This window comes from Panthera leo, chromosome D1 (assembly GCF_018350215.1).
Source record: "Panthera leo isolate Ple1 chromosome D1, P.leo_Ple1_pat1.1, whole genome shotgun sequence".
NCBI classification, from domain to species: Eukaryota; Metazoa; Chordata; class Mammalia; order Carnivora; family Felidae; genus Panthera; species Panthera leo.
In genome coordinates this window covers 112,132,692-112,160,532 of record NC_056688.1, presented here as the reverse complement: position 1 = coordinate 112,160,532, position 27,841 = coordinate 112,132,692, and the positions used below count along the sequence as shown (strand labels likewise).

At 56.1% G+C, this 27,841-nt stretch overlaps 1 protein-coding gene across 1 annotated transcript in view; it reads left to right on the top strand.

Moving 5' to 3' along the window:
* The window catches only part of SHANK2 (SH3 and multiple ankyrin repeat domains 2), a 490,038-nt gene that overhangs the window by 449,040 nt on the left and 13,157 nt on the right, over positions 1-27,841 (top strand). Inside the window, 5 exon segments of the mRNA XM_042904258.1 lie at positions 15,683-15,818; positions 16,393-16,473; positions 24,639-24,769; positions 25,798-25,909; positions 26,727-26,747. Coding sequence (XP_042760192.1) covers positions 15,683-15,818; positions 16,393-16,473; positions 24,639-24,769; positions 25,798-25,909; positions 26,727-26,747 — 481 coding nt within the window.

The window sequence follows — 27,841 nt, the reverse complement described above, 5'->3', positions numbered from 1 at the left end:
GACACCCGACCCCACGGGACCGACCGTCGGCGGGTCAGCGACAAAGCGCGAGACTGAGCCTGTTCAAACCAGAAAGTCAGAGGGGCCGGCTCACAGGCCCAACCTTGACTGGGAGGAGAGCTGGGGCGGGAGGGGGCTGGGGGTGCAGCGGCCCCCTCCCTGCCGGGGCAGAGCCTCCAGTTTGGCCGACACGGATGTCACACACCCATCCTCCTCCTCGGCTGTGGGATCGCTGGACGCCGGCTTGGGGTTTATTCTCCTGGCGCGTCGGACGGGGCCGGTGAGACTCAAAGGGTCTCGCTTGGGAGACAGGGAGCTGGGACCCGAACCCAGGTCTCAGACCCCGCCCCCGCTCAGCATTTTTCCGCATTCCCAAGTATCTAGTGAGCGCTGTTTGTCGGGGTCTGGAATCTGCATCCTCGACAGGTCCCAGCACCGTGATGCCTGCTGACGGGAGAGGCCAGCCCCCCCGCGTGAACACAGAAACGTGCCGCACGGCGCCCGCACGGGCCTCACAGACGGGGCGGTGGGTGCAGCAAGAAAGCGGCCACGCCCCGAGCCCACGCCGGCTGGTGCGCCCACGGCTGGCAGACACGCGGGAGCCCTCTGCTCGCCGCCCGCCGGCACCACACGCGGGCTTCCCCGAGGGGGTGTGGGGTGGGGCCCCGGGCGGAAGGAAGTCCCGGGCGAGGCAGCCCGCCCACCGCGGCCCCCGGCTGCCCCCACGGCACTGTGGCCGGGCCCCGTGCGGGTGTCCCGGGGACAGGCTGGGATACCGCGCACGGCCGCACGCCGGGGGGCCGTGGGGTGTCATCAGGAGGGGGGGACCCCTCCGCGTGCTGCCCTGCGCTGCCTCCAGGATGCGTCGTTCCGTAAGAAAGGCGAGGCTGAGAGAAGTGTGACCAGCAGGCTACCGTCTGTGCGAGGAAGGTGGGGACCACACACCCGCACGGGCACACGTGCACACAAACACGTGCACACGTATGCACAGGCATACGCACGCATACAGACATCCACGCGGGTATATGCTCGTTTCTTTTCAACGGAAGGATGACCCACGCGCCATTGTTTTCAATTTCCTGCTGCCTCGGGGGCTGGGTGAGGAAGAGAAAGAAAAGAATCCTGACACGATTTGTTTTATAGATTAGAATACGAAATCGGGTTAAAATTGCACTTCACTGTAAAAGACAAACCAACCTTTTAGAAATCAAGAGCAAGATAGTATCAACGACATAACCTGCCGATGAAAGCAATGCATTAACAGAGGAATCACTTCGAGCGACACCTTGCACGTGGCTGCCAAGGGGAGGAAGCACATCTTCAGCCCTGCTCGCGCTCGGCAACTAGACCGCTGCTGGGACCCTCGCTGCGCCGCTGCTTCGAACGATCGCTGAGGGATTCGTGGATGACGCGCTCGCAGACAGGGCGAGCAAAGAAACCATCGCCTGCACGCTGGTCGCGAGGAGCCCCGATTTTTAACAAAGAGACGAAAATGGGAAGCCGAAGGCCTAAAACACCTGCTGTTCTAACGTTCAGTTGAAGTTGTCGCACAGATTCACCAAGAGCCCGGAACACCGCGTCTCGCCAGCGGGCAGGAAAGGTAGGCAGGTCCCGTGAAGACGCTGCACAGAGCGGGTGCGGGACCAGTAGGGCGGACCAGGGAGGAAGTAAGATACAGAGCGTGGAGGCAGGGCCCAGGGACACAGGACACAGCCCCAGGGCCAAAGCGGGGCCAACCTTGAGCACCAGAGTGCGTAACTACCTAAGAGAGTCTGGGGTGATAACCCAAAGTACAACACAGGTGATATCTGGGAGTCCTACTGATGTGAACACGCCGTTGAACACATCAACAAAAGAGGAGAAGAGACAAATCTCCCCTGCAGAAGAATCCAGAACCCGTACAATTTATGAGGCCACACTGGTCTCAGTGAGATGGGCCGTAAGCCGCCCGAGGTGCGGCTGCACAGTGGCTTTCTTCGGTTGGGGACAGCGTGGGAACAAGAAAGAACAACTGTATGGCAGGGATCTGACGCTCACTTCAGCCAGGTGACCAAGGTCAGCATCGCGGGGATGAGCCACAGGGGGGGGGGGGAGGGGCACGTGTCCCGACGTGATGGGGATAAGAAGGGCTTTCACCCTGTGGTCCTCCTCCCAAACCCACAACCCCATCTGACCGTGAGAGGGAAAATCATGATTAAGAGACGGTCTACAAGGGGCGCCCGGGTTGCTCCGTCGGTTGAGCATCCGACTTCGGCTCAGGTCACGATCTCGCGGTCTGTGGGTTTGAGCCCCGCGTCGGGCTCTGCTGACGGCTCGGAGCCTGGAGCCTGCTTCGGATTCTGTGTCTTCCTCTCTCTGCCCCTCCCCCACTCGTGCTTTTTGTCTCTCTCTCACTCTCAACAATAAGCTTTAAAAAAAATTTTTTTTTAAAAAGAGAGATAGTCTAGAAAATACCTGACAGGTACTCAGAACTGTCAAAGTCATCAGAACGGTCACAGCCAAGAGGAATCTAAGGAAACACTACTGACAGTCATGTGGTGGCCTGGATGGGGTCCTGGACAGAGAAGGGACACTGGGTAACAATCAAGGAGATCTGAATAGGACGTGGGCTTCAGTTAATAACAACATGTCAGTATCGGTTCACTAATCGTGACAGGTGCACCACACTGATGTAGGACGTACAGAAGAGGGGAAGCTGGGTGTGGGGACCAGGGACGCTCTCTGTGCTACCTTCCTCATGAGTCCTGTGCACATCTGAAATTGTTCTCAAATAAAACCTTGTTTAAAAACAAAGCTTGTATCAAAACAGACAAAAAGCTTGTTTAATTGCAGTGGATTCAGATATATCAAAAATGGTTTTTGTGGCACCTGGGTGGCTCCGTCGGTTAAATGTCCAACTCTTGGTTTCAGCTCAGGTCATGATCTCGCAGTTTGGGAGTTCGAGCCCTGAATCAGGTGGGATTCTCTCTCTCCCTCTCTCTCTGCCCCTCTCCTAGAGAGCTTGTTCTCTCTCTCTCTCTCTCTGTCTCTCTCTCTCTCTCTCTCTAAAAATAAATAAATAAAAACTTCTTAAAAATGGTTTTGGGGTGCCTGGGTGGCTCAGTCTGTTAAGCGTCCAACTTCAGCTCAGATCACCATCTCGTGGTTCGTGGGTTCGAGCCCCGCGTCAGGCTCTGTGCTGATGGCTCCGAGCCTAGAGCCTGCTTCGAATTCTGTGTCTCCCTCTCTCTCTCTGCCCCTCCCCTGCTCATGCTTGTCTCGCTCTTTCTCAAAAATAAACATTAAAAAAAAATTTTAATGGTTTTCAAACACCCCTGATTTCATGATGATGCATCTTAAAGAATGGGTCACTTTTTATTTTTATTTTTTTTTTTTCAACATTTTTTATTTATTTTTGGGACAGAGAGAGACAGAGCATGAACGGGGGAGGGGCAGAGAGAGAGGGAGACACAGAATCGGAAACAGGCTCCAGGCTCCGAGCCATCAGCCCAGAGCCTGACGCGGGGCTCGAACTCACGGACCGTGAGATCGTGACCTGGCTGAAGTCGGACGCTTAACCGACTGCGCCACCCAGGCGCCCCAAGAATGGGTCACTTTTGAAGGAACCAATTCATTAATCTGAAAGCTGGTAAAAGTCAAAAGAAAGAAGCAAGCACTTCTCTTGCCTTTCTTACACAGTAGCTCAGGGCAGTGTAACTATTGATAAGGGCAAGTTTCTCTTTACAAATTAGTCCAACTGGTAACTGGAGAAGGAACCACAGAAGTAGGAAATCACCATTCCACGGCCCCTGGAGGTACAGAATCCAGGCAGCGGCCATCAGGGGCTGGTAAAAATGGGATGTGACAGGGCACCTGGGTGGCTCAGGTGGTTAAGCCTCCGATTTCGGCTCAGGTGATGATCTCACGGTTTGGGGTTCAAGCCTCGCGTCTCAAGTCTCAAGCCTGCTTGCGATCCTCTCTCTCCCTCTCTCTCTGCCCTTCCCCCACTTGTGTGCACCCTCTCTGCCTCTCTCTCTCAAAAGAAATAAGTAAACTTAAAAAAACAGTGACATGACAAGCTAACGGGATGGATCCGGCTGACCATTCCTAACCACCCCCCTCCCCCGCCAAATCTTAACATCCCTCAAAACACAAGCAGAAGTTCAGGGGCCCCTGAGGTGGGGGGTACGGCACCACTTGACCCGTCCACCTGCCCCAATCAAACCTGAACATGGTCCAGCTTCCAACCTCCAGATTAAACAAGACGAGAGGCGGGCCGACCAGGTGCGACGTGTAGCTGTCATGACTCCGGTAAGCCGGCTGTGCACTTGAACGCAGGCAGGACCCAGCCTCAGCCACGATAGCGCATGGTTGTGATGACCTGAGCAATCCGGGTTGCCTTTCTGGTGTGATCATGGTATTGTGACTATGTTTTTACTACGGGGCCGGGTCTTTCAATAAAAAGCCTGCTGAACTGCCTTCCGGAGAGGTGATGGAAGGCTGGAATTCACAAGAATGTGCGGAGGGTAGGGATGCATGGGGTTCAGTGCAACCGCCTCTCTGCTTTTGCACATTTGAGGGACTTTTTCCATAATAAAAACTGTAGTAATGAGCTTTTTCAATGAGTGGGCTTTACTTGTTGGTAGTTTTAACTTACAGAAAAGAATAGAACGAAAAGTACAGAGAGTTCCGAACACTCCCTCACCCCTCCCCACTCACTCATTTCCTCTACTTTTTTTAAAGATTAGTTACTTATTTTTAAGAAATACAGAGATAGTGTGAGCCAGGGGAGGGAAAGAGAGAATCCCAAGCAGGCTCCACGTCGCCAGCACAGAGCCCGATGCGGGGCTCAAACTCATGAAACTGAGATCATGACCTGAGCTGAAACCAAGAGTCGGATGCTTAACCAACTGAGCCACCCAGGTGCCCCATTTCCCCTACCTTTAACATCTTGTTCTAGTGTGGTGTGCATTTGTTACAATTAATGAACCAGTGTGGATACGTTATTATTAAGTAAAGTCCACAGTAGACGTTAGGGTTCACTGTGCTTTGTACGTCCTATGGGTTTAGACAAATGACATGTGTCCACCACACAGAATGACAAGTTCACTGCCCTCAAACTCCCCTGTCCGCGCCCCTTCTGTTCATCCCTCCCTTCCCCCTGTCCTCTGGCAGCCCCTGATCTTTACTGTCTCCATAGTTTGGACTTTTCCAGCATTTCCCGCAGTTGGTATCACACAGTATGTAGCCTTTCCAGATTGGTTTCTTTCACTTAGTAAGATGCATTGAAGGTCCCTTTATGTCCTTTTTGTGGCTTGAGAGCCACATTCAATAATATTTCTTTGCCTGGATGTCCCATAGCTTGTTAATCCATCTACCTGCTGAAGGACAGCTTGGTTGTGTCCAGGTTTTGGCAATTGTGGGTAAAGCCGCTATAAACATTTGCGTGCGGGTTTTTGTATGGACACAAGTTTTCCGCTTATCTGGGGTAAATATGAAGGTGTGCAAAGAATTTCTCCCAGTATATGGCTTCTTATTCTCTTGACAGTGTCTTTTTACAGACAGTGTCTTTTAGTGAAGTTCTCCTTACCACTTTTTTCTTTCGTGGTTGGTGCTTTTGATGTGATAAGGAGTTGTCACCAGGGGGTAGCTGGATGGCCCAGTTGGTTAAGCATCTGGCTTTTCATTTCAGCTCAGGACACAATCTCATGGTTTGTGAGTTCGAGCCCTGCATCAGGCTCTGCACTGACAGTGCACAGCCTGCTTGGGAGTCTCTCTCTCCCTCTCTCTCTGCCCCTCCCCTGATTTTGTGCACACACGTGTTCTCTCTCTCTCTCTCTCTCTCTCTCTCTCTCTCTCTCTCTCTCAAAATAAATAAATAAATACACTTTTTAAAAGAGTCCTCACCAGATGGAGGTCACACAGATACTCTCCTGGATTATCTTCTAGGAGTTTCACAGTTTTGTGTCTCACATTCAGGTCGATGACCCATTAGGGTTCATTTTTTGTGAAAGGGTGTAAGGTCTGGGTCTAGATCCATCTTCTTGCAGCTGGATGTCTTGTTGTTCCAGTGGGACACAGAAAAGTCTGTCTCTTGTCCATTGAACGGCCCTTGCTCCCTCATCACAGATCAGGTGACTATTCTTGGTGGGGGGGGGGCAGTTTCCGGGTGCTCTCGTGTTCAGTGGGTCTGTCTACTCGTTCACCAGTCCTTGATTGCTGTGGTTCGATAGTTAAGTCTTCAAGTCGGGTGCTGTCAGTCCTCCGACTCTGTTCTTCTCTTTCAATATTGTGTGGGCTCTTCTGTGCCTTTTCCCTCCATATACACTTGTCGGTGTTCACAGAATAACTGGCTGGGACAGAAATCAGCTCTTTAGGGGCCACTCGTAAATATGTGCTGCCTGCCAAGAAGCACCGTGTACCTGATGAAAGAATGACTCTCGCAGGTGAGGCAGCCGGGCGGGGACCGGCAGCTCCAGCAGCAACCAGGGTGTAGAACACTCTCACGGGGTCTCTAGTCACAACGAGCGTGTTCTGGGGCCTCACCAGCCTCTTGGTGCCCTGAGGGGCCCGACTGGGGAGTCATCATCACCCCGCTGGTGACCCGTTCACTTTGCTCCCCTCTTTCGGCCGATTGCAGTTCTGGCCCAACTCAACCCCTCTTTGGACCCACAGTTGAAAGATGAAGCCACCTGGGACCTCAAGTGTCACTGGCCTTGAGGAGAAAGACCCGCTCCCCAGCACGGAGTCATTGAGGCCACATTCTTCTAGATGCAAAGTCCCCTCCAAACCCAGACCACCTTCCTTGACTTGCCTTGGTTGGCCATGAGGTGCCTTAAACATTCACTCCGCTTTTGAACATCTTATTCTACAAAGCGTTATTCATTCCTGTCATTTTTTTTTTTTTTTACATTTTGATGCATTTTGTGCCTCCTTAACTGACTCCATAAAATGTTTACACACCTTCTGAGACAGAAGGCACTGTTCTTCTGAGAAAGACGTTGCTGTCCTCTCGGAACCTGGTCATTTAGAGAAGACTCCAGCCTGCTCACAACATGGGAATCGGTGAAGTGTTTAAAAACTGTCACGAGTCCGTGGTTCTCCAAGGGCGCAGTCAGGAGGAGGACGGTGTTCCCAGGGAGTATCTGTCCCAGCAGAATTACACTGAACTGTATTTTCACGATGACTTTCTTATTTCTGCCACCTTCTGGAATAAATTATTTTTCTGCTTTCTATGAAAGAAAAAGAATTTGTAAGAAACACAGAGCCCAAAACAAACATACTATGGAGAAAATGGAGGACACAGATCACACAGGGCGACTAGGATTTTGAAAAGTTATTATTAATGTGCTCGGTGAGATAAAAGGAGATACTGCATCCTCGATGTTAGAACAAAAATACTCTTTTTAAAAGTAACATTCGTAAGACAAAATCAGAGCTCTCGAATTTAAAACTACTCTAGCAGATATGAAAATTCTGACAACTGGATTACAAGATAAAACAGACGGGAGTCTCTAAGAAAGAGAAGACATGGTAAATGGAAGAAGAAAGACAACTGAGTTGGAGGACGAGTCCAGAAGAAACAAGGTTGCCTTGAAGAGAAACGGAAAGGAAGAGAATGGCCAAGAAATGGTTGAAGGAAGCGTTCCACACCTAAAGGGCAAGAATGTCCCGGTGAAGAGGGCCCTACTTGAGAGGTGAGGACAGAGCCACACCATGGTGCGTCAACACATCTTGGTCAGCCTGGGGCAAAGAGGCCATCCTGCAGGGCTCTCCACCCTGTGGGCGGGGGCCACAGGGAGGGGACTCACGTTCCACGAACACAAGTGGTCACAGATCCCTCCAGAACAAACCTGGTCACCAGAGTAAATGAATGAGAGCCTTCAAATTCCTGAAGGAAAATTATTTCCAAACTAGGGGCACCAGGCAGTGGCTCAGTCAGTTAAGCATCCGACTTCGGCCCAGGTCATGGTCTCACTGTTCGTGGTTTCAAGCCCCACATTAGTTAGGGTCTGTGCTGACAGTGCTTGGGATTCTGTCTCTCTGCCCTTCCCCCACTCTCTCTCTTTCAAATAAATAAACTGAAAAAGAAAAAAAAAAGAAAGAAAGAAAATTATTTCCAAACTTGAACTGTATGGCCCTGTACCTCATCCAGTTTGGTGAATGTTCCACACACGCCCGAAGGGAATGTGTGTTCTGTAGTTACTGACCCATAAATATCAGGTCAAGATGATTGTTCAGATCATCTAAGTCTCTGTTGATTTTCTTGCCCAACTGTCCTATCAATTTGAGAAAGGGGTATTCAGTGTCCTGCTGTATTTGTAGAATTGCCCATTTCTCTCTTTTATCCTGTCAAATTTTGCTTCAGTATATCGAGGCCCTGTGAGCAGGTGCATAAGTGTTTATGACTGTTACGTCCTCTTTATGAATAATCTCCTGTAGCATTCTGAACTTTCCCTCTTTGTTTCTGGTAATATTCTTTTCCTGAAGGCTATTTTTTATTTTTTTTTAATATTTTATTTTTAAGTAACCTCTATACCCAACGTGGGGCTCGAACTTACAAGCCTGAGATCAAGAGGCACACACACTACCAACTGAGCCAGCCTGGCGCCTGAAGTCTATTTTTTAAATACAGCTTTATTGAGATATAATTCATGTCCATAAAACTCAACCATTTAAGGCACCCAATCTGGTGGATTTTAGTATATTCACAGAAATTTGCAACCATGAGCACAGTCTAATTTTAGAACATTTTGTCACAGAAAGAGATCTCACACCCATCAACAGTCTTTCTCCACCCTCCACCCGCTTCTCTCTGCTGCTAGGAGTAATGCCACCACGAAATTTTGTGTGCAGGTATTTGTGCGAGCATGTCTTCAGTTCTCTTGGGAATACACCTGGGACTGGAGTTTCTGGGCCATCTCAAAGCTCTGTGTGTAACTTTTTGAGGGACTGCCAGACTGTTATTCAGAGTGGTTGAAGTCTCTTTCGTCTGATGTTGATATAGTGCTCAACCCACGGGAAACCTTCTTCCATTTGTCTGCTCTCTGACCTGCAGATTAGGTCTTTCTCCACAATCTATTTTTATAGTGTCTGCCTTTTTCTTTAAGTTTACTCATTTATTTTTGAGAGAGAGAGGGAAGGGGCAGAGAGCAAAGGAGAAAGAGAATCCCAAGCAGGCTCCACGCTATCAACACAGAGCCTGATGCAGGGCTCAAACTCACAAACTGTGAGATCATAACCTGAGCCAAGAGCAAGAGTTGGGTGCTTAACCAACTGAGCCACCAGGTGCCCCACTTTTTTTTTAAGTTTATTTGTTTTGAGAGAGGAGCAGAGACAGGGAGGTAGAGAGAAAATCCCAAGCAGGCTTTGCACTGTCGGTGCAGAGCTCAACACAAGGCTCAAACTCACAAACCCAGAGATCATGACCTGAGCTGAGATCAAGAGTCAGGTGCTTAAGCAAAGGGAGCCACTCAGGAGCCCCTACAGTATCTGCCTTTTAACTGGAGTTTTATCCCATTAACATTTAATGTAATTACTGGTGCTTTTCAACGTAGGTCCACCAGTTTAGTTGTTTCTGTTTCTCTTTTCTCTTTTCCTCTGTTCTCCCTTTTCTGCTTTTCTTGGATTATTTGACTATTTTTAGAACTCCATTTTAATGTATTGGCTTTTTGCTGTGCTTTACATTCTTTTTAGTGCTGGGCTCCAGGATTACAGTATATATCCTTAACTTGTCAGCCCACTTAAATCCATACTGCACAATTGACAGGAAATATAACGGCTCTGCAACCATGTAGGTGTGTCTACCTCACTCCTGCCTTCATGTACTCTACAGGTGTCACATTTACTTACATTGTAAACCCCACAAAACAATATTCTTCTGCCTCAAACTGTCATACCTATTTTTTAAATGAGAGGAAAAATAATATTTTCTATTTTACCTAGGCATTTACCATATCTGATATCCTCATGCCTCTAAGATCTAGTATCTGTATCCCCTCCAGCTTGAAGAACTTCCTTTAACGTTTTGCTTTTGTTTTTGTTTTTTGTAGCACAGGTTCACTGGCAACAGATTCTCATGGTTTTCATTTATCTATAGATGTTTTATTTTGCCTTCGTTCTTTGAAGCTATTTTCACTGGGTATAGAATTCTAGGCTTCACAGTGTAAAAATGTTCTACAGTCTTGCCTCCAGAGTTTCTGATGTGAAGTCATTGAAATCATTGTTCTTCCATAAGTAATGTATCATTATTCTCTGGCCACTTCGAGATTTCCTCCTTTTTTACCTTTGACTTTCAGCAGATTGGCTATAATGTGCCCAGGGGAGATTTTCTTTATATTTATCCCGTTTGGGATTCACGGAGTTTCTTAAATCTGTAAATTTATGTCCTTCACCTGACTGAGGAAGTTTTCAGCCATCATTTTTTAAATTATTTTTTCTGACCCATTTTCTCTCTCTCTTCTGGGATTCCAATTTTCTCCCTTCTGGGACTCAAAATAGTAGACCTTTTGACATTGTCCCTCAAGTCCTTAAGATTCTGTTCACTTTTGAAACTCCTTTCTCCATCTTCATATTGGATAAATTCTTCAGATGTTTCTTCAACTTCACTCTTTGCTCTGCCATATCCATTTCGCTATTGAGCCCACCCAGTGCCTTTTTTAACTTACGATATTGTATTTTTTAGTTTTAACATTTTCTTTTTTTTTTTACATTTTTAAAAATTTCTTTGATGATATTTCGTACCTTTCATGCATTGTGAGTATATTTTCCTTTACCTAGTTGAGTATTGTTGTGATAGCTGCTTCGAAGTCCTTGCCTGAGAATTCCAACATCTTAGTCATGTCTGGGTTCATTAAGTAAATGTTCACTGTATCCTGAATATTGTAAATACTATGCTGGGACAGTCTGGATTCCATTAGATTCCTTGGATGAGCGTTGATGTTTGCATTTTCGCTGGTAATTACCGTGGCTAGTCTCCAACTACAAATATCTGGGAGGCAGTAGGAGTAGCTCAAATGTCAGGTCAGGCACATTAGCCTTATCTGCAAGCTGCGTTGAGTCAACCCAGTGCAGGCACAGTTTCATACCCTCTATCGGGTATTTGGGAACAGTTTACACACGGAACATGGAACTGCCATTCTCTGACTCTCTTTTCTGGGACGCCCCCCCCCCTCACTTTGGCAGCTGTGGCCACCCCCCAAGGTTCTGTCCTCTGACTTTTTAAGCCAGAAAGGCTGAAGTTTTCCGTCAGGGCTTTGAGTGACCCGCGTCACACTCTGTCCGTGGCACAGCACTTCTGACTTTCCACTCCCATCCAAAATCCACTTTACCTTAGTTCACATTCCAGAGCTTTCAGGGAACTGCTTTTGTTTGTTTGGGTTTGGGGGTAGGGGGGTTGTTTTGCCGAGACTTTGTACAAATTCCCTGCAGAGGAGTTGGTCTTAGGATGTTTACTTTACCTTACCCTCCAACCTCCAATTTTGTACCCAAACGCCCAGTTAAGCGTGCAGTTAAAGTCATTTTCAAATAAGCAATGTATCAAAAAAAAAAAAAAAATCTCCCAAACTCCTTTTATTGGAAAGCAACTCGAGAATGTCCTTTACCAAAAATGAGGCTTTATATCAAGCAACAGCCAAAAATATATCCAGGGGGTCTGGGATTTGGGCGACCCAACACAAGAATGAATTGGAAGGAATCCAGGGGACAGAGGTAATGGGACACAGGCGTAGCAAACACCAAACCCACGTTGTGCAGAAAAGAGCTGAAGTCTTCAGGAGCAATTTCTTCAGCATAAACTCAACAAAATCCCCAACATATTTGAAGATTTTGAAAAGAGATTTACATAATTAGGAAGTGTTTGGATTGGAATTACTGTTAAGTACATGGGAAATTAAACCAATAAACAAACAACAGAAAACGATTTTACCCTGGGGAAGACATAATGTATGGGAAGACAAAGTCATCATAATATACTGCATGGTTTGCTATGAATAGATACTACACAGTCGTGATGTAAACCCTGAGTGTTGATCTAGTCGGAATTATGATACAACTGTAAGCTGAGGTTGAAGTCCTGGGGGATGAAAGAAAAGACCTGAATTCGTGGCTGTCAACTGAGGGCGACTCTGACCTCCCAGTGGACATTTGGCAATGTCTAGAAACATCTGCAGGTGCCACATTTAGGAGGAAGGGGATATTGCTGGCATCCCGGGATACTGCCCCACATCCTATCATGTACACCCACAACAAAGAATTAATTGGTCCACATTTGCAACTGTGCCACTGTTCAGAAACCCTGGGATAAGCCATCATTTTCCACATCAGTGTGTCAGCAGACCACATCTACAATGTAAACACTGGGGCGCCTGGGTGGCTCACTTGGCTAAACGTCCAACTTCAGCCCAGGTCATGATCTCATGATTCGTGAGTTCGAGCTCCGTGTAGGGCTCTGTGCTGACAGCTCAGAGCCTGGAGCCTGCCTCAGATTCTGTGTCTTCCTCTTTCTCTGCACCTTCCCCGCTCGTGCTCTCTTTCTCTCAAAAATAGACATTTAACATTTTTTTTTAAATAAATGAATAAAATAGAATGTAAACATCAAGTAGCAACCACATAAGCATGTTCAGAGACTCAGGGATAAATTAGAAAGAGTGAGACTCAGGGATAAATTAGAAAGAGTGAGCTGAAGGCTTTGGGAGTGACAGGTGGGGCCTGGGTGATGTCCTCTGGGTTTTGTAACCGGCCCTACAGAACGCCGTCTCTTTAAAGCGCGTGCAAGTGTGAGTTTTGTATTCTGAGTGACAATTCATGTGGAAGAAGAGAATGATTGAGGAGAGTACGAAAGTGTGCAAAGGCAGCCTGACTTCCTGTTCTTCACAGAAGCTCTCTGAACCCTGGTGGATGCTAGCCCTGGGTTCTTGCCCTCTGCCAGGATGTAGCCGTGGTTTGCTCCCTCCTTAGATGGCTCCACGTCTGCATGGAAGGACAGTGCCTGGAGGGACATGTTACTCTGCCCTGCAGTTAACTGGATCCATGGCTTGTAACCCGTGTCTTTCTTCTGCAAGGCAGCCATCCCAGGAGGCTCAGCATTGGGGTTAACCTTCCATAAATGTGGCAGGCGCTCGAGGCCCACACCGCCCCCTGGCGGCAGCATGCCAGAATTGCAGGCCCAGGTGTTCTGAGGGACACGGGAACCCCGTGGAAGTTCAAGACGCCAAGCTGGACATCTGAGGAATCAGGCAGCATTTCACCCACTCAGCCTCTGAGGCTCCTGTCCCCACACAAGCAGCCCAGAGCACCTGTCGTACGGCCGGTAGCTGATTGTAATGTCCCACTGTGGGTTAAACTGAATTTTGAGTTTGTTTAAAGGCTGGGAAATTCTATGGGGCACCTGGGTGGCTCAGTCAGTTAAGCATCCAGCTTCAGCTCAGGTCATGGTCTTTCAGTTCGTGGGTTCGAACCCAGTGTCAGGCTCTGTGCTGACAGCCTGCTTTGGATTCTGTGCCTTCCTCTCTCTCTGCTCCTCCCCTACTCATGCACCGTCTCTCTCGTTCTCTCTCTCTCTCGAAAATAAACATTAAAAAAAATATATTAAAGGCTGGGGAATTCTAAAATGTTTATTTATCTTGAGAGAGAGAGGGAGGCAGAGAGAGAATCCCAAGCAGGCTCCCTGCTGTCAGCACAGAGCCCAGAGCCCGACGCGAGGCTCGAGTTCGCAAACCGTGAGGTCATGACCTGGTCTGAAATCACCAGTCGGACACTTAACCCGCTGAGCCACAGGCGCCCCTGAAAGCTGGGAAACCCCGAAGTGCGGCTTTGCTCGTCCTCTTCCTCTCTTCCGTGCCCCCCGTGCTGGGAAGGAGAATGCAGCCGAGGGGCCCATCCTGCCTTTAGTCCTGCTCTGCGGGTTCCAAGCTGAACCTGCTGCCTCGCGCCTTTGCCCGCTCTTCTCGCAGGAGGACGCTTACGGGCATCACAGCACAAGCCACGTGGCACCCCTGTGCCCTCGCTGGCCGAGCGCTCACCCGCACACCGGTGGCTGATCCACGAAAGCCCGGAGCCACGCAGCCCGCTGCTCCGACCTTGATACGTTTCTTGCTTTGGGAGAAGGACTCTATCCAAACGTATTTACTTTGCAAAGCAGGATGGGAATTTAAGATGGGCCGTTTGAGGTGGGGCCCGGGGCGCTGCCAGCACCCATCGTCTTGCAGCGGGGCTCCCCCAGCCTGTGCCCGGGCCCCCAGCCCCCACCCGGCCCAGGCCCCTGCCTCCTGTTCCCTGGGCCTGTTTTCTTGGGTGACACTCAGCACACCTGGGGTTACACCTGTTCACCGACTCGTGTGGCCAGCCCCCCACAAGAACATCCGCTCTGGAAGCAGGGACGGGCTGCCCACCAGGATCACCCCTCACCACCTGACTTTTTGTGGGTGCCCTGAGCAAAGTGGTGAACGAGGGAATGAGCGCACAAGTCACTTCTCTGGTGTGTGGTGGGGAGAGAGGGAGAGGAGGGGCATCAGCTGCGGTCCCGGGGCTTACGTCCGTGTCTTTCTCGGGGCCGCGTGTCTCACCGAACACGATTTCCCCTGTCTGGCGCTCCGAGGCCAGGAAGAGTGTACCTGTCGTCGGTGCGGGGACCCCAGTGCCCGGGTGTGAGGAGTCATCAGGCCTGTTAACTTCTCTGTTCGAGGCTCCCTTGCCCTTGATGGGTTTTTAGGGAATCCCCAGCAGGAGAAAGTACCACAAAATGGGGACAGCGATGGCAGGGATGGGCGGGGCCTCGGGGGCTTCCCACCTGTTCTTTGCAGTGGGGGGAGGGGGCTTTTCTTTCTTGGAAGACGGCGCACAGGGCGATCGTGGGTTCACTCCCTTGCCCCTCGGCGCCTGGTGCTCACCCTGGGAGCTCTGGGGATGGCAGGTGCCCACGCCCCGCCAGAGGCGTCCAGTTCAGTGAGCGTGAGGGGCAACGCTGAGCCAGAGACGTGGAGCCCCAATGCCCGAGAACCCCCCAAACTCCGGGAGGTGCAGAGTGCCCTCGGTGTCGGAGTTCAAGGCCCAGCCCCGGCTCTGCCTGCCGATGCCGTGGGGACGGACAGATGTGAAGGGGGAGGCGGGGGCCAGGAGCTCGGCGAACACCCGAGTGGCCGCGGTGGAGGCATCCTCCGGTGTCACTGGATGGGCAGAGCGGCAGACCTGTGGCCCTTAGCACCTCGTCTGCCAAGTTTCTGTGCCTTTTGCAGCGTCCGGGGCAGGAGCGGAGGAGGGAGGGAGCACCTGGAGGAAATGAGCCGTTTCAGTGGATGTTGTGTTCCCCAAATCTGTGAAAAGCAATTAGTGTTTCCTCTTAAGTGTGACAATGGAAAGCTGTAGGGCCACAGCCCGGGACCCTGGAAATCTGTCTGGCTTTTCGCGCGTCACTGGTGGCCAAAAAATTCCTCCCGGGTTCAATGAGAATCAGCCCCGGCCGCCTGGCAGCTGGAAACGGCCCTGCACAGAGTGACAGGCACCCCCCCCCCCCCACCAGGCCGCAGTTAGCTGGCCTGCGGCCACCACAGCAGCACCCCCTGGCCCCCCCAGAGCACTTGTGGTTCCAGAAGCCACCACGGTTTCCCTCTGTCCGTCTGCTGACCGGGCAGGGGACGGGGGGCAGGGGGGCGCTGTTCCCTTCCTCCCGCGCGGGCCCCTCACCCACAGCCCCTGTCTCCCGCAGGTGAACAAGGAGAACGTCGTGAAGGTCGGCCACCGGCAGGTGGTGAACATGATCCGCCAGGGAGGGAACCACCTCGTCCTCAAGGTGGTCACGGTGACCAGGAATCTCGACCCGGACGACACCGCCAGGAAGAAAGGTGCCCGCCCCGCCCCCTGCACCACCCCCCACATCTCCCGCCCGGGGGGCGGCCCCCCCGAGAGGAGGAGAAGAAGCCAGACAGGGAGGTGAAGAGAGGACTCGGGAGCTCGGGCCTCAGGCAAGGCTGTGCTCAGCAGCCCTGGGTCCGGGGGGCACAGGCACACGTGTGAGGCCCGGGTCCTCGCTGTGACAGGGTGGGGGGTGGGGGGCGGCCGGCCAGGGGCTACAAGGCTGCCGGAACCACCAGGTCCGTTAGTCACCCGCAGGCACGTGGCGGAAAGAGGGCCGGACCGGCTCCCCTCCGCGCGTTTCTGCTCCCTCGGGGAGGGCAGGGGTGCCAAGTGCCAGGTGTGCCTGGGGGGCTCAGTACAGAGCGCAGGGGCCCCCACGCAGGGCCTGTCCCGGTCCCAACCCCTCGCGGCCCGAGCGGAAGCTCAGCGGGTGACACGGCTGCTTCCCCACCTTGGGGGCTCGGGGCCGCCGGCCCCCAGGTTGTTCTGGAAGCGGGGTGGGGGCAGGGGCACATCAGGGCCAGGCTCTCACACCCGTGTCTCTCCCGCCTGCCCCTCAAGCCCCCCCACCTCCCAAGCGCGCCCCGACCACGGCCCTCACCCTGCGCTCCAAGTCCATGACCTCGGAGCTGGAGGAGCTCGGTAAGAGTCGCCCGTCTGGCCCGCCCGGCCCCCCGCTGCCACCACCCCCGGGACGTGTCCGCGCTGCCTCAGCCCGTGCATGGCCCTGTGCCCGCTTGCTTGTCCCGTCCCCTGCCCCTGAACCCCTGGAACGGCATCAGGAGCCCTGCGTGCGGGTGGCTCCCACGCTGGCATGTCCGTGGGAGTCCTGCTGGCTTCGGGGGCGGTTGCTAGTCTTGCCTTTTGCTGTTTTCGGCTCATCTAACATTGTTTTGTTTTGAATTTTTGGGCCTCTCACTAGTGGATAAAGGTAAGCCGCCCCACGGTGTCCCCCAAACAGCTCCCCTGCTGTCTCGGGTGCACCCCACCCCCCAAATCCGCCTCACCACCCCCGCGTGCTGGACACAGACCAGAAAGGTCCATCCCTGGGGTTTGGTGTAGATGGTGGTGGGGCCAGCAGGCCTGGAAGGGTGCACACCAGGGGTAGGGGGCTCCTAGAATCTTCTAAAAGGTCTGAAAGGCACAGGAGAGCTCGAGCCACTGGCCCTATCAGAGAGACAGGGAAGGGCAGAGCAGCAAGGGCCCCGGGTCCAGGGCAGTGCTGGCTACTGAGAGGGAAGATTCTAGAGCCGGCGCAGGCCATCCGGATGCTGGCTAAATGTCGTGCTGGGGCGTCACCCATGGGGCCCAGGGACACGCTTGGTAGGAGGCTGGCTCTTCCACACAGCAGTGGCGAGAGGGCCGATGTGCTTGCTCTGCGGAGAGCATGGAGAGGGGCTCGCCGGGTGATGAAGGGCCAGCGTCTGGGCGCCCCGTGCAGCGCGGAAACCGGCCCTGAGCCCGGGACCTGCCCATCAGGCACAGCTGGCCCCAGTGGGGGGGGGGAGTCTGAGCTCCCCCCCGTCCCCAGCCTCCCGGGGAGACCTTCTGGACCCTCCCGGAACCCGTAGTTCCTCATGAGCCCCTTTTCTCCCAGCCACATCCTGTCCGTCCCAACAAGGCTCTCCAGGAGAGCCCTGACTGTCCCCGCGCACCTGGCGTGGCACCCGGTGGGGATGACCACAGAATTGCTGCACATCCTTTAAAACTGGGCAGCACGTGCTACCCCGGCCCCTCCCCGGGCCCTGGCGTCTCTCCCCCGTCTCTCCCCCGTGCGGGGACCCCGTGTTCCCCTTGTCACCCCGTGCCGCTTTGGCACAGTGCTGCGGGGACAGTGTCTCACCCGTGGCCAGGAAGCAGGTTTAGCAGCCGGTCATGTTGGAAGGGGAAGGTCACCCCATCACCGGGTTCCTGGGAGAGCCATAAACCCAGCCGTCTAGACACCCCACCCTTCCGCGTGTGGCCCGCGTGAGCTTCCGGTCAGGGTTAGGTTTCCGGGCCCCCTAGCCAGGCCCCGGGGGAGCGCTGCCGTCGTGGACTCACCCTCCCCTTTCTGTTTGCAAGCCTCCATCCGGAAGAAGAAGGGTAAGGGGCCAGCCCAGTGTCTGTTCCCAGCCCCTGCCCACATACCCTATGGAAGAGACCTCCCTCTGTGGCTGTCGGCGTGGCGTCTACACCGCCGTACTCTTGCGCTGTCTCCTCCCTGTGCCGGGGCCTACGGAGGGGCCCAGCTCCAGACCGCGTCCTGTCTCAGTCTGTCCCGTCTGCTTTGCTTTTCCCAGTGTGGTTCCTCTCTCACCCCCGACGTGTTGTGCGTCTCCCCCAGAGCTGTGTCCTCATCGTCATGACTATGAGGCCCGTGGGACCCTCAGGCTGTCACAGCTGGGCCCGCCCTACCCGCCGGCAGCCTCGAAGTCGCGTCCGGTCCACGGCCACACGCAGCAGGCAGCTGGGGTGCAGGCCGGCGGGGCCCCGACGCGGGGCGAGGGGCCGGTCCCCTGACTGCTAGCTGCCTGGGCCTTGGGGGCAGGGGCAGCATCCTCGAGCTCACAGAAAGCCCCTGGCTCTCACGCTCTCTGCCTGCGGGATAGCTGTCCTTAAGCTTGCAGGGACCCGGGAGCCGACTGGCACGGGGTGGGGGACGGTTTGCAGTGCTGTGAACAGCAGAGACACACGCACCACGAGCGCCCCGACAACAGAGCCCCAGAACGATGCGGGCTCCTCCTTCAGCAGCATCCGTATTTTGGGGTGTTTGTCACCTGACTGCTGGAGACAACGATCCCAATAATAGAAAGAAGCACAATAAACTCAAAACTCCTTCTGGGGGTCTGGGGGAGCGCGGCGTGGACCCCATCACAGGAGCCTAGGCGCTGGCGCGGAGGCACAATGCGGTATTGTGAACACTGAAGTCGGGAGGTGGGTCTCAGAATCCGTCAGCCGGTATCTGGGGACAGGACCATGGGTCCTAGAGCATCAAGTCAGAGCACCTGCTCCTCCTCCCCGGCCTCCACCCGCCACCCCCAGGACTCCCCAGAAATTTTCCTGGGACTCCATGTCTCCCTGAAGTCCCCTTCAATCCAAAGCCAACACCCTGCTGCCCCAGGGACGACCCCTCTGTCTGCCACACCATCCTGAACAAGGCTCCCCAGCGTGGGCTCCCGGGACTTCACCGCCGTAACGGAGCTGGCCGAGAAGGTCCCTTGTCAAGGGGGCGCCTCCAGCAGCCACCCCGGACCGTGTGAAAAGACAGGAGTCACCATCCCTGTGGCCGGCACGGGCACGGGAGACAGGGAGTCCTGGAGGGTGGAGACCCACCTGGCTTTGAACAGCAGAGAAAACTGGAGGCAATTTGAGACCAAATGCCCCTCCCCCACATTTCCTGACCCCAGCTGGTGCGGGAGACAACGTGCACGCAAGACCCCAAAGCTGCCCCGTGGCCGTGGTCCACCCAGCTCCTGCGTGAGCAGTCCACGGGGCTGGGGAGATTGTGGGGTGCAGTGTGGCGCTCCAGAGGCCCACATCACCGCGCAGCGAGGGAGTGGACAGTCCGGCCTCACAGAGTTTGGAGCATCGGACGCTGGTGGGCATGCAGAGAATGCTTCCGGCGCACTGCCCTTGCCAGTCTCTTCCGGGGGACCGGTCTAAGCTCAGAACCTGCCAGTCTCTTCCGGGGGACCGGTCTAAGCTCAGAACCTGCCAGTCTCTTCCGGGGGACCGGTCTAACCTCAGAACCTGCCAGTCTCTTCCGGGGGACCGGTCTAAGCTCAGAACCTGCCAGTCTCTTCCGGGGGACCGGTCTAAGCTCAGAACCTGCCAGTCTCTTCTGGGGGACCGGTCTAAGCTCAGAAGTATTCCCCATGCTCCAACAGGGCCATGTGCAACAGGGGGAAAACAGGCTTTTACAACATACTGGTTGAATAGCGTCCCCCCAAAAACCCACGTCCAGCTAGAACCTGAGAAAGGGACCTTATTTGGAAACAGGGTCTTTGCAGATGTGAGCCTGTTGAGGCTGCACTGTATCGGGGTGGGCCCAGAGCCAAAGACCATGACCTCACAAGAGAGGAAGAGATTCAGACACACGCAGAGGAGGGCACAGAGGCAGAGTTTGTAGGGACGCGGCCACGGCCCAGGAATGAACGCTTGGAGCCCCGGAACCTGGAAGAGGCAGGAAGGATCCTCCCCGGGAGCCTCCAGGAGGAGAAACATCCTACTGACACCTCGATTTAGGAATTCTGGCTTCCAGACTGACGGAGAACAAACTTCTTTCGTTCTGAACTGTTTGTGGTGGTTCTAGAAAACTGTCACACCAGTGAGATGGCCCCCAGCCCTGGCTCCCCCGGGCGACCCCGGTGCTGCCTGCACCCACAGGCCTGACCCTTGGAAGGTGTGAAACGCGTCAGGGCCATCAGGCCGGGAACAGCTCAAAGACCCCTCCCCGAGCCTCACGGCCTCCCGGGAAGACTAAGCCAGAAGTGGGCCAGCCGGCCACGGCCACTGCCTCCCCCCGGGGCTGGCGGTGTTTGCGTTTCCCTCATGCAGAGGAAATCCCACCGAGGTCTGGCTCGTGGAACGTGGGTTTCTGCCTTGGGAGGGCTCAGGGCGCACTGGCTGAAGCCTGCCAGTGGCCAAGGGTGAGCTCCTGGGCTGGGGGGGTTGGGGGTGGTGGTGAGGGCTTGTGACGCTCTGGCTGTCCCTGCTCTGGTTCCCCGGGGGACCTAACCGCTCTTGCCAAATATGCCACCTCCCCTCCTAAAACACGCTGCCCCCTCGCCAGGAAGCGGGCAGTTTATGGACGGTGAGCATCGCCCCAGTCCGTACGTTTGCTTAGAAAATGACAGCACGTGGCTGCTTCTAGAGGCTTCTCCTCAACTCCCTGCTAGGTGGTTTTTAAGATGAGTCTGCGGGATTGTTCTCAGCCGCAGAGCACTTCATTTTAGGGCTGCAGGGGGCTGCGTTCGCTAATCCTCTTTATCCCCGAATAGAGACCCAAACCCAGGCTCTCTTAAATGAAGCACAATAACCTGGAGACTCTACAATGAGAAGTGGGACTCCAGCCTCACAGCTTTTCCTAAAAGCCTTCGTGTTCTGGTAAACGGACCCTCAGAGGTGGGCGCAAGCCAGGAGGAGCCCCAGGCCTCCCGTGCAGAAGCCACGGGCTGTCGGTGTTCCCATCTGAATCGCACAAACCACACTTGATGGCTGTCACTGAAAGCCATCGTTCCCAGCTGTACCCCCCACAACCCAAGAACTCTGGTGTTCTGGTTCAAAAGAACACTTGGCTGGAGGTGGAAAGGCCAAGACTTAAAACAAGGACAAGGACAAGGAGGGGCGCCTGGGGGGCCCCGTCGGTTAAGCGTCCAACTTCAGCTCAGGTCACGATCTCGAGGTTCATGAGTTCGAGCCCTGCGTCGAGCCTGGAGCCTGCTTCGGATTCTGTGTCTCCCTCTCTCTGCCTCTCCCTCACTCATAGTGTCTCCAAGATAAATGAACATTTAAAAACCTTTTTTTTAATAATAAATAAGACAAGGACGAGGACATCCACTCAAGGTGGCCACGACTCCAAGGCACACACTTCTGGGCACCCCCAGACCCGCCCCTCTCAGCACGGGGCGACCGGTGTGGACAGTGCCCTGACTTCTCAGCCGGCTGGACCGGGCAGACCATCCCGATGCCCACCGCCCTTCGGGGCTCGGGACCCCTGGCCCGGGGTGGGGTGGGGATGCGGAGGCCGGGAGACCCCGGCGCGAGGCCCAGCTCCCACCCACCGGTTCGCCTGGTCACGGGTTTCTACCCGCGTGACCTTCAACATCGCAGATCGGGACCGTTCCCCTCCCCAACGGCCAGAAAGGAGAGGAGGTGCTTAGAATTGCCACCAGGGACCACTGCTCCCGACACGGGGTCTTTGCCTCACCTGTGCCCGCCCATGACTGAAGGTGTATTTTTGGGGTGCCTGCCACGTGCCCTGGGGCTCCAACATCACAGCGGGCTCCCTGCTTATTCCGGCTCGTGAAGGGAGTCCAGGCGGTACTCGGATACCGGGCAGCAGCCCCTCGGCCTGCTGGGAAATTAGGGTGAACCGCCCATCCGCTTGGAGGAAGGGGGTTAAAGCCAAAGAAATGGCTAGAAACAGGAGACTGTCGAAGGTGCTGCTGGTTAGCTCTGCGTCACAGGAGAGCATCCTGCCCTGGGGCCCCCGCCTCGTACGGTGCCTCCCACGGGATGAGCGTTGGCCTCCGGTCGCTCTTTGGCTCGGTGGCACCCCCTCCACGTCCCAGAGGCCCGGCAGAACCCCACTGAGTGGCATGCCCTGCGACCAAGGCCGGACCTGGAAAGACGGCCCGAGCCCGAGGACGGGCCCCCAGCCCCGAGGACACCCGACTCCCCACAGCTCAAGCTGAAACGAGCCGACAGCCAGCACCAGGGGCCCAGCTTCCAGGGACAGGCCACGAAGACCAAGGAGGCCAGCCAAGCGCCACCTGAGCACGTCCGTGAGAGGACCCCGCGCCACGGTCAAGGGAGCGAGGCCCGGCCAGAGGGGCGGGGTGGGGGTCCGGCACAGAAACAGGTTAAACCCCGGCCACTGAAGGACTCCCGGCCCAGATCGGAGGTGGGACGGCTCCCCAGAGGAAGCAGCTTCCCGGGATCGTGGGGTGCGCACAGCACAGCGGCAGGGACAGGGACCCGGCAAAGGGAAGGAGCGGCAGCTGGTGGCCGGGAGGGGATGAGTGGCGCCTCCCCGGGCCCTAAGCATGGCTGAGGACAGGACAGCTCCGTGGACCGTGAGGAGGAAGGCAGGCTGGGGACACGGTGACTGTGGCTGCGAGTGGCCCAGAGACATAAGTGTCTCTGACCAACTCCCTAAGGGGATGATGCTCCCTAGCACCCATGACGAGGAGGACGTGCCCTTGGCCGACCAGTCCGGACCGCAGGGCAGGACACAGGGAGGGAGTGGGTCTTCTCTTCACGAGGGAGAGACGTGAATGTGCGTGTGTCGGGGGGAAGGGCCTTCTCAATGCCGCTTGGCCAGAACCCTCTGCGCCCGGGGCTCCCGGGCAGGTAAACTGGGACAGGGTCTGGGCCAGGGGGCAGGTATTTTCCAGACAGTGAGGGTTTTGGCTTTGCAGGCCACGGGCTCTCTGTGGCACATTCTCCTTCCCCTCCTTCTAACAGCCTCTTAAAAATGTAATCGCAGGGGCGCCTGGGTGACTGAGTCAGTTAGGCATCTGACTTTGGCTCAGGTCATGATCTCACGGTTTGTGGGTTCAAGCCCCGCGTCGGGCTCTGTGCCGACAGCTTGGAGCCTGGAGCCTGCTTCGGATTCTGTGTCTCCCTCTCTCTCTGACCCTAACCCAACCCACTCGCATTCTGTCTCTGTCTCTCTCAAAAATAAACATTAAAAAGACCAAAAAAGTAATCGCACGCAGGGGGAGTTCTGGCCCAAGGGCCCTAGTTTGCTCACCCCCAGTCCAGGACACAGGTCTGGACCCAGGAGTCTTGTGAGCAGTTAGTCACAGGTATCAGAGGCCCACCTGCTGGGTGGTCTGTGAGGCTGGGGTGGCCCTGGTGGCTGCTTGCTTGCCTGGCCCCCTGTCCCTCCCCCACCCCACACACCTCCTCCCTTTTGCAGTTCCTCTATGGGGACCCTGGTGTGGGTGGCTCTGGGGGGGGCTTTTCCAGGGGACTAGCTCCTCTTGGGAAGCCCCTGTTGTTCCAAGTGGCTGTCCTGCCCAGTGGGAACGAGCAGACGCCCTAAGCCTCACACCCTGGCCTGACAGCTCTGGGTCTGGGCGAGACTCCAGGGGCCTGGGAGTCTCTTCGTGACAGCAGGCACTTCGAGGGGAGTCGCCAGACCCCAGAAAGGATCGGGGTTGCTAAGAGAAGGCCTCAGGCTTGTGGACGGAACGTCCACATGACCACACGTCCAGGCCTGCGCATCCTGGGGGGTGGGGGGCAAGGACGGTGCCGGGCCTCACGAGGCCCAAAATGGGATATTCCCATCAGGCACCGCCTCGCACCGGCTTTGCGCCAACCGGGCCGTAGTCTTTCCGGGAGGGCGGGCCCCAAGGCCCCGCAGGGTCTCAGACATCCTACAGATGAAGCGAGGGCGTGTGGGCAATCCTAGGCCCCGCTGGAGTTTTCACGTTTTCCAAAAGTTGTAATGATGTTTTACGTTTAAATCGTAAAAAGTTTTTAATCTGTAAGAATTGCACATCACTAACCCTTGACTCTCTTTTTCACCGAGAAGTAAGGATGTTGTGCTGTTGGGAAATTGGGTGTCCCCCACGCAGCACGGGCTTGGCGGCTGGGAATCCCGACGGCCACCTGACTGTGCCCGCCACCTCTAGCCCCGGGCGCGAGGGCCTTACAGCCCGGCAGCCGCAACCTGTGGCAAAGCAACTACGTATGCCTCTGAGCTTTTAAAGAGGAAACGATCCCAAACCCCGGTTTAGTTGGCGCGGCCAAGAGTCCGTCCAGCAGCGAAAACAAAGCGGCTCCGGTGAAGACCTGGCTTTCAGGGAGTTGCAGGCCTCGGGGGCCGAGGCTGTGTCACTGAGAGTCTTGTCCGCGTGCGCCTGCCTGGGGTGCGGGCTTGGGAACGGACCTGGCGTCGCTGTGAGTGCATGTGGCACAGAGACGCGTGCCTGAGCCACGCCGCGGTGACGAGCGCCCGCTTGCATGGTTTGGAGGCCGGAGCAGCTGAGTGGCTGTTCACGTGCGGAGGGCACCTTGTCAGAAGCCAGCCCCCGGTCGCGTTTCAGGGGCTCCGGTCACTGACGCCCGTGCCCACCGTCGTGTTCACGTTGCAGATAAGCCCGACGAGATTGTCCCAGCCTCCAAGCCATCCCGCACCGCTGACAACGTGGCCGTGGAGTCCAGGGTAGCCACCATCAAGCAGCGGCCCACCAGCCGGTGCTTCCCGTCCGTCTCCGACGTGAACGTGAGTGGCCGTGCCCCGGGGAGGCGGGCGGGCCGTCCCTGCGGTGACAGCTCACACCTACGGTAACACCTGGAAACGCCGCCCGTTGCCCAGGCCAGCCTGGTGTAACGCACGTTAGAACAGGCCCACCTGCTGGTGTGGGACCCCGTCCCCGCCAGAACCCCGGGGCTGGAGGCGGGGGGCGGTAATCCCACAAGCTCTGGGCCGCCCCACTGCGGGGTCAGCCCCCAGCCCCAGCCCCGTCTCCCCATCCTTGCTGCCCGCCTTGTTTGTGGCCTCTCACCACATCTTAAGCCCCATGTGGCCCAGATGCTGTCCGGCCCGGCCTCGGGCCCCGGGCCCCGGGCAGACGGCACTCTAGGAGGACGGCCTGGGGCCCTGAGCACAGGATGCCAACGAGCTGACGCTCACGTTTCCACCGGGCTCAGCCGCCTCCGGTGCCGCCGACGGGGGGGCGACCAGCAAGCCCAGCGTTCCAGACGAGGAAGCGGCGGGGTGGGCGGCGGCTGCACGGGGAACCCGTTTCCCAAGTGCACGAGGGAAGCTAAGCTCCCCTGGGGCCAGCCCACCTGCCGCAGGTCCGTGCCGGCGCCGCTGGCCTCGGGGCTCCAGGGCAGTCCTTGCGCTTGCTCACCCGCCCCCCGTACCTGGCTCACCTTGTCCCGTGCCGTGAGCCAGTGATCCTGACCCATCCCGCGGAGGAGGGATACGGACACTCCTGCACTGCCCACCCGCTGTGCGCGCTTTCCTACCGAGCGTCTGCCAGGCCACGGCTCCACGGGGCACCCTGGCATTTAGAGGCCAGGAGCCGGGGGGTGTGGGGGGGAGTGTCCGGCAAGAGCCTCTTCCGGCTCCCTGAGGCTGCTATGTCTTGCCGGCCTCGGCTGGACACGGCTTGCTCCTGGGGGGGGCAGCACGGGAAGCCGTGTGACAGGTGGGCACAGGCGCTTCCGTGTCACCCTCCGGGCCTGGATGCCCTGGGTGGGGCTGGTCGGGGCTCGTCTCACTCCGGGGTCTCTGGTTTGCAGTCCGTGTACGAACGACAGGGGATCGCCGTCATGACGCCCACTGTTCCTGGGAGCCCGAAAGGCCCGTTTCTGGGCCTCCCCCGAGGTACGATGCGAAGGCAGAAATCAATAGGTAAGAAGCATGGCCTCCACCCACAGAGGTTGCCCCCTGGCTCTCAGAGAAGCCCTCAGAGTCCCCCGGGCAGAGCTGCCCCCTGGGGCCCACCCACCGGGGGCCCTTTAGACCCCCCCCCCAGACTCAAACTTTTCTACCTGCTGGAAACGACATCCGGCCTCGCGGGCCGTGCTAATGCCAGCGGGGTGACGGGGCACGCGCCAGGAGGGAGGCGGAGGGTGGCCCAGGGCAGCCTAGGAAGCCCCCTCCACCGCCCTGCGGGGACCAGAGTGGCAGGTGGAGGTGGTCGCCCGCTCAACGCGATCCCCACGTCCCCCGAACCGCCCGGTCCGTGCCACGTTTCAAGCGGGTGAGCTCAGCGGACACACTTCTAAGGGTGGTTGGGCCACGTTCTAGAACGCCGACAAACTCAATGTACTGCGTGTCGTGGAAAGCCGCGTGCCTGCTTGTTAATGCCCCAGAGATACCTACGGGCACTTCCGGGCACGGCGAACGTGACCCTGCCGGACAGCCCCCTGTGCGATAACCCGACGCTGTCTGTACCGTGTAAAGTCTCAGAGGAGCTGGGCCACTGCCGGACCCGGCTGGACCCAGCGGCCCCAGGCCGGCCCTCGGGGACGCTGCGGGTGATTTCTGGAAGTGCCTCCTGTTATCGGAGGCCTGGCTCCTCGGTCACTAGCGTGAGGTGGCGCCCGGTCCGCGGCTCCTCAAACCCGCCCGCCCCAAGAGCTCAGGGCCACAGCAAAGTAGCGTAGATGCCACTTTGTGCGCTGGCTCTGTAACTGGTTAATAACAATTCATTTCCTCCTGTCAGACAGCAGAATCTTTCTATCAGGTTAGTGAACCTTACGCTTCGGAATCTGTAATCTGAATGTAACCCCTATACTTACTCCGTAAGGCGTATTCTTAAATTACGACTCCTTGGGAAAGTTGTCGGGCGACCCACGTGTTAGCGACTGGTCGAGAAGACCTTTTAGAAATCCGTCTGTTGGATGCCAAAACGCCCTCCCACAGGAGTACGTTAAATTGGGAATACCCTTATCGAATGGAGATTTTCATTGGAATAAGTTACCGTAGTTTGTCCTACAAGTTTTTTGATTTGAAGTAATCCATTTTGTTACCTCCTTGAGCAACCCGCATGCCCCCCCCACCCCCACCGAGTGAGACCCCAGTGCCTCCCATCTGTCGGCGTCTGTGTCTGTGTTTCGCTTCCGTCTCCTCGAGTGCATTCTGTTGACGTTTCGGTATCTCGGACTGTTGGAAAGAGGGTCTGGAAAGCCTGGCCCAGCCGGCCAACACACAGAACTGGGGCCATCGCCATGCCGGGCCCCTCAGCACTTTCACACCCGACATCATCCGCTGCTTCGTCAGGTGGGGTCCTGCCTATGACGTGACCTGACTTTGTGCCAAGTCAGCTGAATGTCGACCCCACTTAATCGTGATGCTGGGAAACCCCCCGGGCCCAGAGGGTCTTAGGCGGGACCCAGACGGGCTCCTGGGGCCGGTGGCCCAGGGTCTGCTCGGGAAGCTGCCCCCGGCTTGGGCTAAGGAGGAGTCTGGGCTCCCTCCCCCCCGTGGCCGTGTGTCCCTGATGGCCCGGGAGCACCAATACCCTCAAGCCCTTGGGTGGCCCAGAGAAGTCAGGCAACAAAACGGGTCCCTGTCACGGGGGTGAGGCCGGCTCTATCGCCCCTCGGCCGCAGCACCGGCCACGGCACGTCAGTCGATGCGGTGGCACCCTCCCCCTCATCTCCCACGGGCGGCGTTGACAGTGTCGGCCCCCAGACCCCACGCCCCGGGCCCGGGCCAGGCCCGAAAGGACAGATGCGTCCCGATCCAGCCCAGTCCCGACGCTCGCCCGCACACACGTGCGCGCGCACACGCGGCTGCCTGCCCCGGGCGCCCCGCCGCGGCCCCACACGTCGCTCA